The sequence below is a fragment of the Berghia stephanieae genome, chromosome 3 (genome assembly GCF_034508935.2).
Source record: "Berghia stephanieae isolate SIO BIC M18660-M18661 chromosome 3, UCSD_Bste_1.3, whole genome shotgun sequence".
Lineage (NCBI taxonomy): Eukaryota > Metazoa > Mollusca > Gastropoda > Nudibranchia > Aeolidiidae > Berghia > Berghia stephanieae.
The window spans coordinates 101,581,239-101,598,459 of record NC_088362.1 but is presented as its reverse complement, the minus strand read 5'-3'; the positions used below and the strand labels follow the sequence as shown (position 1 = coordinate 101,598,459).

General features: G+C 36.0%; 1 protein-coding gene across 1 annotated transcript in view; it reads left to right on the top strand.

The window, feature by feature from the left end:
• Window positions 1–3,224: 3,224 nt before the first annotated feature.
• The window catches only part of LOC144968996 (uncharacterized), a 32,004-nt gene continuing 18,007 nt past the window's right edge, over window positions 3,225–17,221 (top strand). Inside the window, exons 1-8 of the mRNA XM_078907928.1 lie at window positions 3,225–3,489; window positions 9,297–9,369; window positions 10,574–10,706; window positions 11,076–11,302; window positions 12,730–12,880; window positions 13,621–13,762; window positions 15,918–16,046; window positions 16,484–16,609. Of these exons, the coding sequence (XP_078764054.1) occupies window positions 3,442–3,489; window positions 9,297–9,369; window positions 10,574–10,706; window positions 11,076–11,302; window positions 12,730–12,880; window positions 13,621–13,762; window positions 15,918–16,046; window positions 16,484–16,609 (1,029 nt within the window). The 5' untranslated portion in view covers window positions 3,225–3,441. The remainder of the gene's footprint in view (window positions 3,490–9,296; window positions 9,370–10,573; window positions 10,707–11,075; window positions 11,303–12,729; window positions 12,881–13,620; window positions 13,763–15,917; window positions 16,047–16,483; window positions 16,610–17,221) is intronic.

Sequence of the window (17,221 nt, the reverse complement as noted above, 5' to 3'; positions counted from 1 at the left end):
TACGGCAGGTTAGTAAATAAACAAAACGATAGTATTCTGTTTAGTTGTCGTAAGGTATAGATAGTATGAAGATGACGTCACTCAGGCCTTTGTTATGGTTTTTGCCATCCGCGTTTGTGAGTTGTTCTCACTAAACTGTATTAACCAGACTATAAAAGTTCATGGTTACACAGAGTTTGTGTGTTGGTCCGTTATACTTCCGGATGGCAATGTTGTGAACTCCTTGGCCAAGCGCATTCTATCTATTGACCGGGACCAGTGGCAGCGATGTTCAAGTAAGTGGTCTTCAGTTCAAGTGTCGCTAATTCAATCCCTCGTGGGGGCGGGGACGTAACCTCCTCTAAGCTTGGTGAGAAGTTGCCAGGCTTTGATACCAGTAAGAGGAGACACTGGGTGACTACGAATCGGCTTCGGTCGAGGAGCTGCCTCACGGCCAGTGCGCTTCATCGGTGGGGTCTTACTATCTGTCCAACATATACTCGCTGTGGGCAAGAACCTGAGACGGCAGAGCATCTAGTCGAACGGTGTGTTGTGACGATGCTACCCGGCGGGTTTGCGACGGTGCACGAATGCGGACCATACTTTGCTGATTGGGTCGATCGTCATAACATAGTAGTGTGAAAACCATAAGAGGCTGCTGCTATAGGAGGTTAAGTTAAGTTCACGACTTTAGATGGTCTTGGTGGTCGCGTCAGTGAGGTTTCCGTTATATAGAGGTCAAAGATAGAGAGAGAAAAAAACCTCAATGGTATCAACAGAGCTGGACGTTATGTAGAGGTGGCCGTTATATAGAAGTTATACTGAAGCAGCAAATAAGTGGTCTTCAGTTCAAGTGGTCGCTATAGGAGGTATGTTAAGTTCACGACTTTAGATGGCCTTGGTGGTCGCGTCAGTGAGGTTTCCGTTATATATAGAGGTCAAAGATAGAGAGAAAAAAAAAAACCCAACTCAATGGTGTCAACAGAGCTGGACGTTATATAGAGGTGGCCGTTATATAGAAGTGGAGGCTAAGGCAGGTTTGACTGAAGCAGACAGGAAATGTCATTTCCTTTGCTAATTCATTTAATATACGTTGATGTATATCGTCAGATCCCATACTTTTATTTGTATCAAGTTTCACAAATTTATTATAAACATCAACCTGATTCACCACACTATCATTCAAACAAGAGTTAGTAACTCGGCCATGAAACACAGGCATATTAAATTATCAACATGTTCTTGTGCAAATACACTTGAAAAAAATGTATTAAAAACATCTGCCTTTACTTTATCATTATCTGTTTTACATCTGTCTGGGGAAGTCAGTTTCCCAATACCGTTTTTAACTTTAAGTTTACTATAGATAGTATGCAGATGACGTCACTCAGGCCTTTGTTATTGTTTTTGCCATCCGCGTTTGTGAGTTGTTCTCACTAAACTGTATTAACCAGACTATAAAAGATCATGGTTACACAGAGTTTGTGTGTTGGTCCGTTATACTTCCGGATGGCAATGTTGTGAACTCCTTGGCCAAGCGCATTCTATCTATAGGGAATGAGATTAGCGGAAGAGTAGCGTCCCTTGATTGGATGTCACCCATAGTCTGTGACGTTACCGGCGAAAAAGTTATTAGAGAGAGAACGTCATATTGGTTGTGCGCATGCGTCTCTCGTCCTCGCCTTCCGCATAACACATTCCAGCCCCGTCACTCGATATTGATGTCATTGACATTGGGCAAACGAAGGCTATTGTTTTCAATTAAGGTAAATGTTTGGCGCTTTTACATTTCAATTGTCACTGTAAATTATAAATTATCTGTTCTCACCCTTTCACTTGACTTAATTACTCATTTAGAATAAACTCTATCTCTACTCAAGTATATTTGTTAAAATTTCACTACAACTTAAACACCTCAGCGACAAAAAAAAAAAAAAAAATTAAAAATTGAGCTTTATATAGCGCAATATCCACTAAATGTGCTCAAAGCGCTTTACAAGGGGCCCCTGGTCAACAGCAACATTTAACATGTAGGACAGGAAATGACACCTGTTAGGCGATATTACAATTTCTCGGACAAAGACAACGCTGTTAACGGCCAGGTACTCATTTTACACCTGAGTATGGTGAGAGAATGTGAGTAAAGAGACTTTTCCAAGGACTCAACTATGCGCCGAGCGCGAGGCTCGAACCCAGGACCTTCCAATCCGAAAGCGAGTGTCATACCACTAGACCACATAGCCGCATACTACTTGCAGTCTTCCATCATACTCAGGTGTAAAATGAGTACTTGGCTGATAATATAAATCATGGTAGTCTAGCTCGTCCAAAACGTGGCTTTGAACCTCTTGTAAAGCGCTTTGACATTTGACATATTAATTGCGATTCTAATTTAGTAATTTTGTAGGAAGTCAATAAATTAATGTGCTTTAGATTTACTTTAGGGATGTTAAAATGGCGTTACAATTTCCAAAACCAAAGTATGCGTGTTTAAAACAACAATAACAAAAAAAGTGCTGTTTTTAAAATTTTTTTCATATTTTGTTTTGAGGATTGAAAAAAAAAAAAAAAAGAAAAGAAAAGATTTCCCCCTAGTTTTATGTGCATTTTAGCCATTTTAGCAGAAAAAGAGATGCTTGTTAAGATTTGGTATTTTTTCCCGACAATTTGGTTTATTTCCTCCATGTTTAGAGTTGTGGTTGGTTAGAGACCCCTTGAAAAAGAGATTTGAGCACGTTTGGTGGATATTGCCCTATGGAAGGAACGATTTTGACGCCACTCAACATTGTGTTATTGTCTTTAGCCACCCATTTTTATGAGCAGTTTTCACTAATTTGTCTATAGACATTTAAGGTCACACCGGCTGGAGGATGTTGCGAGTATTTTACATAAACGCATAATATCATCAACATAATGCTCTAGTTAGAGTTAGTATTTGTTTGGCATTCTTTGCAAAATTGATAGTATGGCACAATGTTGTTACTTCCACGGTTCCCAGATGGCTATGTACGTGGCAAATTCGGCAGTAAAAAAATGGCCACAGAGAGTCGTGCTTCAATTTTCAAGTTTATTTAAAAAGTTATTTTCAAAAACACTTTTTGCTAGTCTAGTGGATTTTTATCTTTATAAAATCCTAGGAATTTTTCAAGGGGTCAGAGTTTCAGTAAGTAGTGTTTGGCTAGGTGAGGCTCTATTTGGTCACTTCAGGCCATTGGCCATCCGGCAGCCCTGTTTGCCCTGTTTACTTCCGTTGTAAATAAAGACGGGTTGAAGTCAAGTTTCGATTTCATCCAAGCATTATCCATTACTCATTTATATGATATGCAATACTTTTCCAAAATTTTGTTTTTATTTGAGGCTTTTTTCCCCACCTCAGATAAATCAATTCTCTTTCCTGTATCATTTTAAACTCAGGGTTTTACCTGGACTGTGGTCAGAATCAGACGAAACTGAGAATCAAATATGGCGGCAGTGGCCAGTCCAGTGCAAAGAGGAATCCAGCTTAGCAAGGTAAAGACTTTTCTGATAAAGAAGTGCCTATTCGCAATAGTACTGCAAATAGTGAGTCCATGGCGGAATCACCATTCGCAGTAGTAGAAGCGTTCTCCGTCTCTGAAAATTAGTCGTCCCCTCAATGATCACAACTCTACTGTATTTTTTTTTTTCTGTTCAAAATGGCGTGTTGTCGAGTGTTGTCGAATGGCTTGACGTTGAAGTTGAATGAGAGTGTGATGCTTTGAGAAGGAAAGAAGAGGAGGGATGATAGAAACATTTTGTGTGACTTAGAATTGAGATTTTTAATGTTTCAACTTTTCCTTCAAGTCTGAAACTTGACAAGATCGTGCTTTGTTTTGTTTTTGTTACCCCAATCCAATACATGAAATTTTCCCTGTCCAGCAGTCCAGCCTCACCTGTCCAACTTGATCCTTTGGTCACATCTTGAAATCTAGCTGCTTATCTGTCAGATTACTTTAATGAGAATAATTCCGTCCCCATTTATTTTATTATTTACAAGTTAAATATATTTTATAAAGTTCCAAGAATATCTCTCTCTCTCTCTCTCTCTCTCTCTCTCCTCTCTCTCTCACTCACTCACTCGCTCTCGCCGTAGCCGTATGGAAGTGGAAGTTACCATCAATAAACTACCTCTATTACAGCCACCATAACATCATCATTACTACTACTACTAGAGAGCTGCGCCGGTGTTACCAATACTTAGTCTTAGCTTCTATACCAGGACAAATCATTCGTTTGGACAGAAAAATAAATAAAAAACTTACCGCTTACCGTCAAAAGCAGTTTAGATTTGAAGATACATTTGTTTTCTATCAAAAAACATTCGGTACTAGACAATCCTTGATGAATATCAAAAGTTGTGTTTGAAATTATATCCTAAATATTTTCATGATTCATTCCTCGCTAAATCGTGTGTGTTTTTCGTCTGATTCAATGGTTGGTGCCAAGTTGGTGCCAAGTTGGTGCCTGCCGCCTGCCGCGCCAAACAAAGGTTTTTTAAAAAGTTTATTGAGAAAAAGATACGGAAAAAAGTGTCCCTAGATAGGTATGCAATTTGGTGCATAAGTGCAGTAAAAATTGGTGCGCAAAATTAGTTCGTAGAGGATGCGAGACTGTGTGTGTGTGTGTGTGTGTGTGTGTGTGTGTGTGTGTGTGTGAGTATGCGTGTGTGTCTCTTTCTTTCTTTTTTTTTTTTGGGAGTGCCTACGTACACGGTAACGGGGCATCTATTCTCAGGATCTATGTACACGTAAACCGGTTTACCGTTGCAACATTCTGTCGGTGATTGACCGCGCGTGCTCGTGTGTGTGTGTGTGTGTGTGTGAGTTGTTTTTTTTTAATCAAAACAATTTTAACCATTAATGGCGAGATTCCATCTTACACTCCCCAAACTCCAGATCTTAGTCTTAATGTTATCATTAAAAGACAAGCTTTGCGATTTATAGTTTAATTGAAGCCGAGTCGAAATACACTCTTACTACTGCTCTCTTGGTGGAAACGATTTATTCTGCATAAGCAATCTGGAGAAAAAAAAATCAGTGTCACTGTAAAGGGTTCAAATTTCACGAAGTACGCACCGTGAACACCGCTGTAACAATCCTTTGATCTACGTCATCAGGCAAACCCATTGTCTCTTTCATCTTTTCCCATTCCCCCTTACTATCCCCCCATCCCCCCGCCCACCTCTCTCTCTCTCTCTCTCTCTCTCTCTCTCTCTCTCTCTCTCTCTCTCTCTCTCTCTCTCTCTCTCTCTCTCTCTCTCCTCTCTTGTCATAGTGTTATCCCTTCCCCTTCCCATCTCAATGTAAAATGAAAACGTTCTGCTGTTTGCAGATACATGTATGATTGTTTTGTTTTCTCTCTCTCTCACTAGGCTAGGATTAAAAACCAAGACATCAGGTAATGGGTGTCTAATGCCAAAGTATAGATTCTCTCTTTGGCCAATTTAGTCACGCATGTGGCAGCCCAGCTATTTATTATGTTCTGCCTATAACACACAATAAGTGGGATTTTGGGGGGGGGGTACGAAAGAAATCAAGGTCATAAGTGACCGTGCACAAGAGCTGTATAGGGAATTGGTTTCTGGGGGTCTTGCAAATACCAAATATTTTATGGAAATCTCTTTCGAACTCCAAGACGTCTGGTTTGTTTTGCTATCTTGGAACAAACGAAACAGAGATGTCTTGATGTGTGACCTAGTTGTCTGATTTTGTGACCTGGATGTAAGGTTTTGTGATCTAGATGTATCCTTTTGTGTGTGCAAGCCATGCGGGTAAGTACAGCGATAGCTTGCCAGTTGAGGAAAAAAAATGAAGAAGCAGCATATCCGCATTTGAAAAACAAAACAAAAAACCTGAAAAAAAAAACAAAACAACTTAACCTTTTAAAGGCGAATATCAATCTTACTTGGACCAAAAATAAAATCTTACCGTTTTCATCAAAAGACAAAAAACAAATTACAATTTAAAAACTTGAGCTTTTATAGAGGGCAATATCCACCCAACGTGCTCAAAGCGCTTTTTATCAATATTTTTACTGCTCTTATGGTGGAAACGTTTTTTTTTCTGCGTTAAAAAATAATATAAATGAAGACTATTATTTGAAAACAAAAAAATCAGTGTCACTGGCAAAGGGTTAATTGCAGTACTCCTGCATCCTGTGAGACTCCTACGGCACTTGCTAATCATAAAAAGGGAAATAGCAGCAATCAACAATACTAAGGTGAAAAAAAAAAGAAGAAAAAAAAAGGGGGGGGGGAAGAGCAAACCCAGTAGCAATGTAACCTTTTAGCGGCGAAATTCGATCTTTGACCTAACTGCAAAACGATTATAGACAATTGAAGTCCGAGTTGCGATAGTCTGACTGCTCTCTTGGTGGAAACGCTGTATTCCCCGTTAACAATAATAATGATAAAAGCAAACTATTATCTAAAAGCAAAAAATTAGCTTCGCTGTTAAGGGGTTAAGAACACCTGCAACTGCCAGTATCCTTGAGATGCTCTACGTCACCAACGTCACCAAGCGACTTTCGTCGACATGCACCCCCCCCCCCCCCCCCCCCTCCACTCTTTCACGGTGGTGGTGGTGGTGGCGGATAAAAAAGGCCTTTTTCTCTTTCATTCAATCAACTGGTCTGCTGGTGGACCCTAGGCCTCTCTACAAGTACAAGAAATAATACTCACTTTTTTTCTGCTCCAACGAAAATATCTACCCCCCACCGGTCTAATTATTTGTAGCAGACGTCAAATTTCTCAAAACAGTCACGTGACACTGTAAAAACAACACAGGAAGTCCATGAAAGCTTATTTACGGCATTTCCTTTGAACCGTGTAAACAACAAAATTTCGTTTTCATTCGACTCAACGGGTCAGATTGGCCGGTATTTTTTAACAAACTAAAGTTCTGAAAAATCAAAATGTTTCTTAGAAAGTTGAAAGATGCTAGTTTTTGAAACAGAGGTAGGTTTTTAAAAAAAATCTTTATATTTTACGTGAATGCATGCTCAAGGCGAGTTGGACGTGCAGCGGAGGTTGGTAGGCCAAAGGCCCACCTCTCTACTACTATTACTACTACTACTACTACTACTACTACTACTACTACTACTACTACTACTACTACTACTACTACTACTACTACTACTACTACTTCCACTACCACAGCAGAACTACAGTCATCCTCCTCGTCATCATCGCTACCACTGACAATACAACCATAACCATCACATCATCATCATTACAACCACTACCACTGCTACCACATCATTATCAAAACTACAGCAATCGCCACCACCATTTCATTACATCATCATCATTCATTACTATCGCTACTACATCATCAACACCACCACTACAATCACAACAACCACATCGACACCACCATCACTACACAACAACAGACACATCGTTATCGTCAGCGAAACGCAAAATAAGAAAAAAATAATAATAAAAAATAAATTTGTAATAATAATAATGTAGTTTATTTATATTTTGTGCCCAATCCTCTATACAATAAAACTCGAGACTCGAAGACTACTACTGCAAATTATAACTGAAATGAATGATATCTACTGGTTGCAGTACTACTGCGAATAATGAATATGAATGTTATCTACTAATGAAAACGGCCGCTATCTACTATTCGCAGTACAACTGCGAATAGAGAAAATCATTGTACGCAGTACTACTGCGAATAGGGGAAATAGAGGTGGCCTTTCGATAAATGCCTGATAATGTAGCATTTTTAGCCCAAAGATTTGTCATAATAAGTTAATAAGATGCAAAGAGAAATCCAGCTCAGCAAAAGGCAAATGCTAGTCACATACTTTTGCCTTGAATTTAAAGTTAAAATTTAACGAAGTGCTTATTTGCAGCTGTACTGCGAATAATGATATGATTTTCATGGTAAAATCACTAATCGCAGCAGTAGCAGTGCTCTCTCGTTTCTGAAAATGAATTTTTGTCCCCTCACTGAGCACAAAAATGTATTTTCTGTTCAAAATGGCGGTGTTGTCGAATGGCTTGAAGTTGAATGAGAGTGTGTTAGTTTAAGAAAGAGGGAAAAGGAGGGATGATTGAAACATATTTTTATAACTGAGAATTGAGATTTTGAATTTGAACGTTTACATTTTTCCCTCAAGTCTGAAACTTGACAAGATCATGTTTTGTATTTGTATTGTTTTTGTTACCCCAATTCATCCATGAAATTTTCCCTGTCCCCACCTCTCCGACTTGATCATTCGTTCACATCTTGAAATCTATCACTGTTAGATTACTGTAATGAGAATAGTGTCGTCCCCGTTTATTGTTTTATTTACAGTTAGTTGAATATATTTTATAAATGTTCCAGGAATTCTCTCTCTCTCTCTCTCTCTCTCTCTCTCTCTCTCTCTCTCTCTCTCTCTCTCTCCCTCTCTCTCTCTCTCTCTCTCTCTCTCTCTCTCTCTCTCTCTCTCTCTTTGCCGTTGCTCATAACTCGTATCTCAGTGCTCCTGCAAATAATAGAAGATACCATCAATAAACTACCACTACTACTACAACCACCAACACATAACATCCTCCTCCTCATCATCATCGCTACCACCACTACTACAACCACAACCATCATCACTACCACTACCACAGCTACCTCCACATCATTATCAAAACTACAGCAACCACTACCACCACCATAACATCATCATTATAATCCTTATCATCATCATCACTACCACCACCACATCATCAACACAACCACTACAATCACAACCACCACATCACCACCACCATCACTACACAACAAAAGACACATCGTCATCGTCAATGAAATGCAAAATAATAGTAATAATAATAATAACAAGAATAATAATAATGTAGTTTATTTATATTTTGTGCCCAATCCTCTATACAATAAAGCACTAGGCTTGTAGGCTATTACTTCAAATATAGAACAAACCCGAACAAAGCATTTGCAGTACTGCTGCGAGAGCGAAAACGAATGCTATGTACTATTCGTAGTAGTACTGTGAATATTGAAAACGAGTGCCATTACTTCTGCAAATAGTGAGCTCATAAATGGCCTAGTGGCTGTGACCCGATTTTTTTTACTTTTGAGTAATGGGTCTCTGAAAAAATTCAATAGATTTTTTGTTTATGGATGGATTTTAATGATTTATGTCTTATTCTTTTCAGGAGGAATCACCCTATGTATTGTGTTGTTTATGTTTATATCAATGTCAATTTAGTTTTAGATTTTCTTTTTCACTTCCCTATTATTATTATTATTATTATTATTATTATTATTATTATTATTATTATTGTTTTATAGGTCAGCCCTGCTTTTTTGCATGCCAACTCCACCAGTCATACTTGGGCTTTCAGTGCCTTTGCAGAGTTGATAGGTAAGTTAAATCTTGATGGATTTTGTTCCAGTAGGGACTTTTGTGAAGGGCTAGATCACTTTTATATTTGGTGAATCAAATATTCAAAAGCTTTTGATTGATAATTACAATTTATAATAATGATTTTGATGATGATGATGACAACCAGTGGTAATGATGATAATGATGATAATAATATTAATAATAATAATAATAATAATAATAATAGTAATGATAATAATGATAACGACGACGATGATGATAATAATAATAATACTATTAATAATAATATTGATAGTGATAATAATAATATGAATAATAACTTTTATTATTATTATTATTATCATCATTATTATTATTAGTAGTATTATTATTATTATAAAGAGGAAAAATATTTTACATTCCTTTGTTTAATATTTCACTCTCTCATAATTACATGAATTGGCAGAAAAAAATGGAATAAGATTTCCATTCAAGTGTTGTGTTTAGAATTTTGTTGATACTCACTAGCAGACTATCTTTAAGTTTAAGGAATGAAATTTTATGCTCATTATATGGATTAATATTTGTTTCCAAGACAAGTTTTTAGCAAATTTTGTTGTTTAATTTTTTGTTTTGTTGATATTCATAGTAAAAGACAAATCTATTCCAAATTCACTCTGACTCCTATCTGTGATTAAAGCAAAATGGATCAGGGTTTGACCTTTTTCAATCTGAGGTTCAGAGATTCTACTCAACATGTAAATATTTTTTTTTTCATATCTTTAAATGATTTTACATAATTATTACCACCATTATAATTATCATTATTTATATTATTATTATCATTATTATTATTATTATTATTATTATTATTATTATTATTATTATTATTATTATTATTATTATTATTATTATTATTATTATTATTATTATTATTATTATTATTAATTATCATTATTTATATTATTGTCATTGTTATTATTATTATTATTATTATTATTATTATTATTATTATTATTATTACTGTCATTATCATTATTATTTTCGTTGTTTGCCTTGCTTTATTATTGATTTTACTTATTTGATTTGTTGAAAAAATATATTCTTGTTTGAGTTACATTGGCAATTGCCTAAAATAAACGTTTTTGAACTTTGAACATATTTTGCTCTTTGCAGATGTTTTGTCCTTGCTTTTCCCGTTTTCATTTTGTGTCTCATGTAGCTTTATTTATTAATGTTGCAGATAATGCATATGATCCTGATGTCAGCGCATCAGAGCTACTCATTGACAAACTCGAGATTAATGGACAGACTTGTCTCATTTTCCTTGACAATGGAGCTGGAATGGACACTGATAAGTTGCTTAAAATGCTTAGGTATTTAATCTTCTCTTTCCCCCCCCCCCCCTCTCTCTCTCTCTCTTAAAAGTTTATATATATATATATATATATATATATATATATATATCCACTTGTGTTCTCATAGAGAAAAATTAAATAGCATAGGGATGAATTTAATGCTTCGGATTATGTGAATGCTTCATTTCTATGAAGGTTTTTCAGGAGAGATGAGTTTGAATTTTAATAAGGATGGATAAGCTAATTCCCACCTATTGGAGTTTCAATAGACAATCATTTTATTAGAAAAATTTCAAGAAAAATTAAAAATGTTAAAAAATTTCTTGAAATATATAATGTGGTGTTCATTTCTCTATTAAAATTGTTTTTCTTTTTTTCTCATTCTAGCTTTGGATTCTGTGATAAACAGATGTATGAAAGAACCTTATCTCATTTGCCCATTGGTCACTATGGAAACGGCTTCAAGTCAGGATCAATGCGCCTGGGGAAAGATGCTCTAGTTTTTACAAGATGCCACAATAGTGCCAGCATTGGATTCCTCTCCCAAACATACCTCAAAGCTATTGAAGCTGATTCTGTTTTTATACCGATTGTGACTTACAGACTTCCAAAATATATCCTTTTCAAAATATTTGAAGGAGAGTGAGTGATCTGTTAAGGATACTGATCTGATAGGGCCTTTCTGCTCCTTTTCTGGAGATTTGCTTTTCCCCAATACACTTAGTGGAACGGGACATAACCATGCCATACCCTTTGGACAGTAAACAAATGGCAAACAGTGCTAAACTAAGCAAATTACACAGAATCACCATCGGTTGTATGCATTTGAGGAGAATATACATTAGTTTTACATGCCTGATCAATCGTGCCTTCAATATAAAAAAAAATATGCATTATCTTCAATGTATATAGTCAAGTTGGGGGCAGCGTGGCTCAGCGGTACGGTCTTTGCTTCGTCCCCAAAAGGTACCAAGTTCGATCACCCGCCACTGCGCTGTGTGGCCTTGAGCAGGTCACCTCGCCTTAACTCAATTTGCAGCGCTGCACTGCAGCTGACGCCTGGGTTATTCCAGTCTTCTTTTGGAATAGACCCTAGAGTATGGGTGAAAGTTCGCCGGAAAAATCCGGCATGGCCGGATTTTTATTTTTGAAAAAGAGGTCTCGCCGTTTTTTTTTTGTCTGGCCGGAATTCGAAAATGAAAAAAACCGGCAACTGTCGCCATTTATATTTAGTTTATAGTAGTTTATATAATTAACCGCACTTCTGCTTTTTCCTCTTATTGGTAGTTGCAGGATTTTTTTTTCTGAGCACCTGCCTTTGCAGGATTAATATCATTGAGTAACTTTCACCCATGCCCTAGAGACACATTTCCCCTATGGGATGAATAAAGGGAAGTTTATTTTTTTTTATTGAGAGAATCTAGTGAGAAATGATCACACAACCAGCAGTCTAGAAACGACAAAGAGCAGAGTGATGTCAACTTCCTCCACTCTATTGTTTAAAGCAACCAGCTATGTTGTCTGAGTGGGCTTGAAGGTGTGTCCACAAATCCCATGTTTTGATTGGTTAAAAATCTAATGGTTAGTTGTGTCAGATAGTTGATGTGTCTGTTTTGAATTAAATGATTTTGTACAAATTTATTTACGAATCCCAACATCTGTAAATAATCTCTTTGCTAGATATCTTCAATGTGTCTTACTTACTTACTTACTTATCCGAACCAGCGACCACCTGAGCTCTAGCCCTTCGGTCTTGTGCCATGACGTAGAAGTTAGACGTCTTTTGTAGTTGTTCCAGGTGACTATAAAGTGTTTTACTGATGCTTGGATCTTCAATGTGTCAATTTATATCATGCCTCATTACAGATACAGAGGTGTTTTTTTTATTTTTTGGGTTTGTTTTCTACTTCTGTTCTGTCTACGGTCCAACTCTTGGTAAGCTTCTCAAAAGTGCAGAATGAAGCCAACAATAATTTCCCCCCCCCCCCCTCCCCCATTTAGGCTTGAATGTATTATTTATATTTCCTTAACTGCTTTGCACTAGAACGAATAAAGAGTGAACAGTCCAGGAACAACTTGAATGCAATTTTGAAACATTCAGTTTTCCGTACAGAACAAGACTTAAAGGAAGAGTTGTATGCGTTGGAAGGATCCATGACAGGGACCAAGATTATTATGTCAAATCTGAAAAGGTAATTCAGTTTTATTTGATGTTTGTGTTTTTGATATTATTATTATTTTTTTTCAAAATTAAAATATAATTATATGAAAGAATTATTTCAGTTTCAAAAATCGTATTCATAAAACATGGCCAAACACTAAAGAGTAGTTTTGAGTAAGTTGCACACATATGATAATTTCTTAGATGTTTTATGTAAAAAAAAAATATTTTTAAAAAAGAAAGAAAGAAAGTTATTCAGCATATATTTTCTCAGCTATGTTTAGTCCTTGTCTTTTCTAGGCCACGAAACAAATGCGGGTTGAAAATGGCCAGATTCATTGATGATGTCTGCTTTTTTATGCTTTTTATCAATATTATATTTATTTTTTTCATTGATCCAAATTCATCTTAGATTATGGTTTGGTCTGCTCTTAGTCAAATTGTGCTTGTTTTTTGTGTGTGTAATGTTTACCATAAATTGCAATCATTGACGAAGTGATTGATAGGAGGTCTTATACAGTTGGTAGAGCTCTTGTCTTTGGTCCCAGAAGCACAATCTTTTATGATTCCTCTGCCCAGGCAGTGTTATTGATAAGATGTGTCTGTTTAATGTGTTGGAATATGTTTATTTTTATTTTTGCAATAGACATGTACCCCTATCCAGAGTGTAGCAAGCAATTTTTAATGTCCATTTGGTGTTACAGACATTGGGATAGATTTTGCCTTATGGCTTTAAAAGACCATTTATAAATTAACAATTATTGGTTACAGGCTGCAAGATGGTAGGTTAGAATTGGACTTCTCCAGTGATGAGACAGATATTCGATGTCCAGAAGCTCATGAAGTGGATCTCACCTCAGTTTACCACAGGCCTGTCCAGTTACCCACCTCAGAATACAAGCATTCTTTAAGGGTAAGTTTTCACCCTTTCCCCTTGTCTGTTTCATATACATCTCTTTGAGATCATCCCAAAGCCCTTATTGGATGGTTAAATTTATTTTAAATGTGTGATTTTTCCCATTTTTGTATTGTTTTAATTTCAGTCTCAACCGACTTTGGGGGATCTGATAGCTCATTGGTAAAAAACTTGATTCATACACAATGGGACTGGTATCTATCCTGGTTGTAGTCTTGGGTAGCTGAGTCTGTTAGATCTGGCAGAAAGTTATTTGTGATCAACCAGCATGTAATCCAAAGGATAGCGAGCAATTGCTTTTGTCTGTTTAACTCTACAAAAAGCTGGATAAACTCCAGTCATCCAAAAAGCTGGATAAACTCCAGTCGCATGGGCTTTATAAAAGCTATAAAGAGTTAAGGACTACCTTAACTTATTTTAACAGAGAGAACTGACAGTGATCAGTACCAGGTTTCAATGTTGCCATCCAAAGGAAAAACGGTGTCCCTAGACTTTTTATGAAACTGAGAAATATGATATGACTTATCTTGTAATGTAGGGTATTTATTGTGTGGGTGTAACCTGAAGAAAGAAATTTGTGCTACAGACATGCCACCCTATTCTTGACACATGATGGATGCTAGTACAAGTAATTTAGTTAATACAAAACCGTGAACATCAGGTGGTCCTCTGGTTTGGGATGGCAGAATGATTTCTCTGTGCTGAAGAGGGGCAGCGTGGCTCAGTGGTACAGTCTTTGCTTCGTACCCAAAAAGTACCGAGTTCGATCACCTGCCTTTGTGATGTGTGGCCTTGAGCAAGTCACCTCGCCCTAGCTCAATTTGTGGCACTGCACTGGGCTGACGCCTGGGTTTTTTCAGTCTTCCCTTGGAATAAACCCTAGAAAAAAATTTCCCCTATGGGATGAATAATTGGAAATTTTAAAAACTTTTTTTTTATTGAAGCTGTTATTGCTGTCGTAGTTAAAGTGGTAAGATAATTATGTAAGATTTGAGTAAAATCGAACCCCTCTTGTGAAAGGTTAAAAAGTTTAATGTGGCCTATATGAAAGGGTAGGAAACCATAGTCTAATTCAAAACACACATGAATTAAATAATTAAATTGTCAGCATCTGTTCCATAAAAATGAATACCAAGGCACTAGAAGAAGTGGACTGTAATAAGTATTGATCAAAATTGAATGTAATAGCTTCAGAAAAGAACAACATAGGATGATATCCCAACAGAAGTTGATATTTTCTTCAGTCTCTTATGACCCTTTTTTTTTTCTTGTTACGTATTTTTTGTTTGTTTTCTCAAGCTATTTAAGCTGTTATACCAATTGGTTGTTCAATAGCAGACCTGCCTAGTTACATATTTAAACATTCGTAGTTTTAAGGAGATGAAAATAGAAGTCACTCTGGTTAACTTTATAGATCAACAATTAGGTTTAAATAAGACTTCAAAATCCTTAAAAGCATGCACTCTGGCCTCAACTTTCATTATACCTGGATACCTGGATACCTCTGTATAGAGCTTTTAGACTTGGTGTAGTCTCCTTCGCTCCTCCTCATCTATTAATGATTGGACCAATTTTTATAATTGAACTTGTTTCCTAGGATGTTGCTTATCTCCAACTCTGCTTTGAATTTATTCAAATTTTTTGCTGATACTGTGGTTTCTTGCAGTTTATTCCAGTTATTTACAATTCTAGATGAAAAAAAGTTCCTTCTTTCATTTGTTTTAAAACGTTCTTTTTCCAGTTTCTTGCTGTTTCCTCGTGTCTGAATGTTTTAATGACGTAGAGATGCTCATTAACTTCTAAAATTGGAGCCAAAGACTCGTAAATTCTACGAATTTTTTGGACTAGTAGGCAGGCCTGCAATGGGTACTTTTTAAAATGAGGCTACATGACTTGACTAGTAGTCTTACTGCTGAAACACTGCTAGGTCTTATAGGTCCTGTGTTAAAGTCATTTGTAATTTAAGCACTTAGAGTCTGGTGTCTCTGAGTTTTAGTGCTATATAAGTTTTCAGCATTATTATTATTATTATTATTATTATTATTATTATTATTATTATTATTATTATTATTATTATTATTATTATTATTATTATTATCTTGAAGTGTCTGAATAATCTATTTTATTTTTAAAAAATTATTATTATCATCAGGAATACTGCAGCATTTTGTTTTTGCGCCCAAGAATGAAGATTACCATTCGTGGCTCGAGAGTGAAAAGCCGACTTATCTCCAAATCTCTCTCCAACACAGAAATTGACAGCTACAAACCAACTTGGCTGGTATTTATTGCCTCTCTTTTTTTACACTTTTGTCCTTAAGTCCCTATATATAAACCTGCCACTTTTCAGATGTAAAGGTATATACAGATGGTGATCAAATTTAGCTAAAGTCACAATTTTTAAATTCAGGTTCGGATTTTTAGATAAAATTTGTTGTTGTTTTGTGATTACTTTGAAACCTTGGTTTCCCTTGTTTGAGCTCTTTTTTTTTCAGTATCACTATTTTTACTTAAAGACAACACTTTAAAAAAACAAAACAAATTTTTTACTCAGATGACATGGGTGTCTCAATGTCCTTTTTCCATATATTATATAGATTTTATAAAAATTCCTAGTAGATTTGTCTGGATGACTGGTTTTTATAAGGCTTTATGAAAGGTAGAAATTTCAATCTGTCTTGAGATGTTCTGTTTGATATGATCTTCGCTGTTTTTCAGAGTCGACCATTAAAGATAACATTTGGGTTTATCTGTCAAAAAACCAAGACGGAGGATTATGGCATGATGCTGTATCATAGAAACAGGTTGATCAAAGCTTTTGAAAAAGTTGGATATCAGAAACAGGTAAGCTTTGAAAAACGTTTATTCTAAAAATAATCCCTCGTCCTATTTCATCATTGCTGCTTTGACAGTTTTCACAAGAATCACTTTGATTGGATTGTTTCATGTGCATATCCCCTCCTTGCACTGATTTGATCAGGGATGCCGCTTTTTGAGAAATTTCCAGAATTAGGTTTTCTGGAAATGGTCCAACTTTGAATTTACTGGAGGATATAACTCCCTTAACTTTCCAGAATTTCATTTTTTTATTTTCAATGGCTTTAGGTAGTATGATTTTAAATATTTTGATATTAGTCTCGATATTTGCATGCAATATGTTTTTTAGCATACTGTATAGTCTTAGTGAGTCAGGATCAAATTGTTGCATTCGTTTCTCACTTGCACATTAGAATTCAAGAAAGGTACTCAATTGAAAACAAACAGTTCAGAAAATGTTTGCAGGCTCAAGTGACATCACTTTTGGATGTTCATTCTCTTAATCGTATTCCAGCCAAATGATTTAGGTTTTAGTTTGAATAAACTCATACATTTGTAGATGTTCATTTGCTTATTAAACCCACATCCGAATGTTTAGCATTGGTAATACTGTAAGTCTATCTTATATAGTTTACTAAA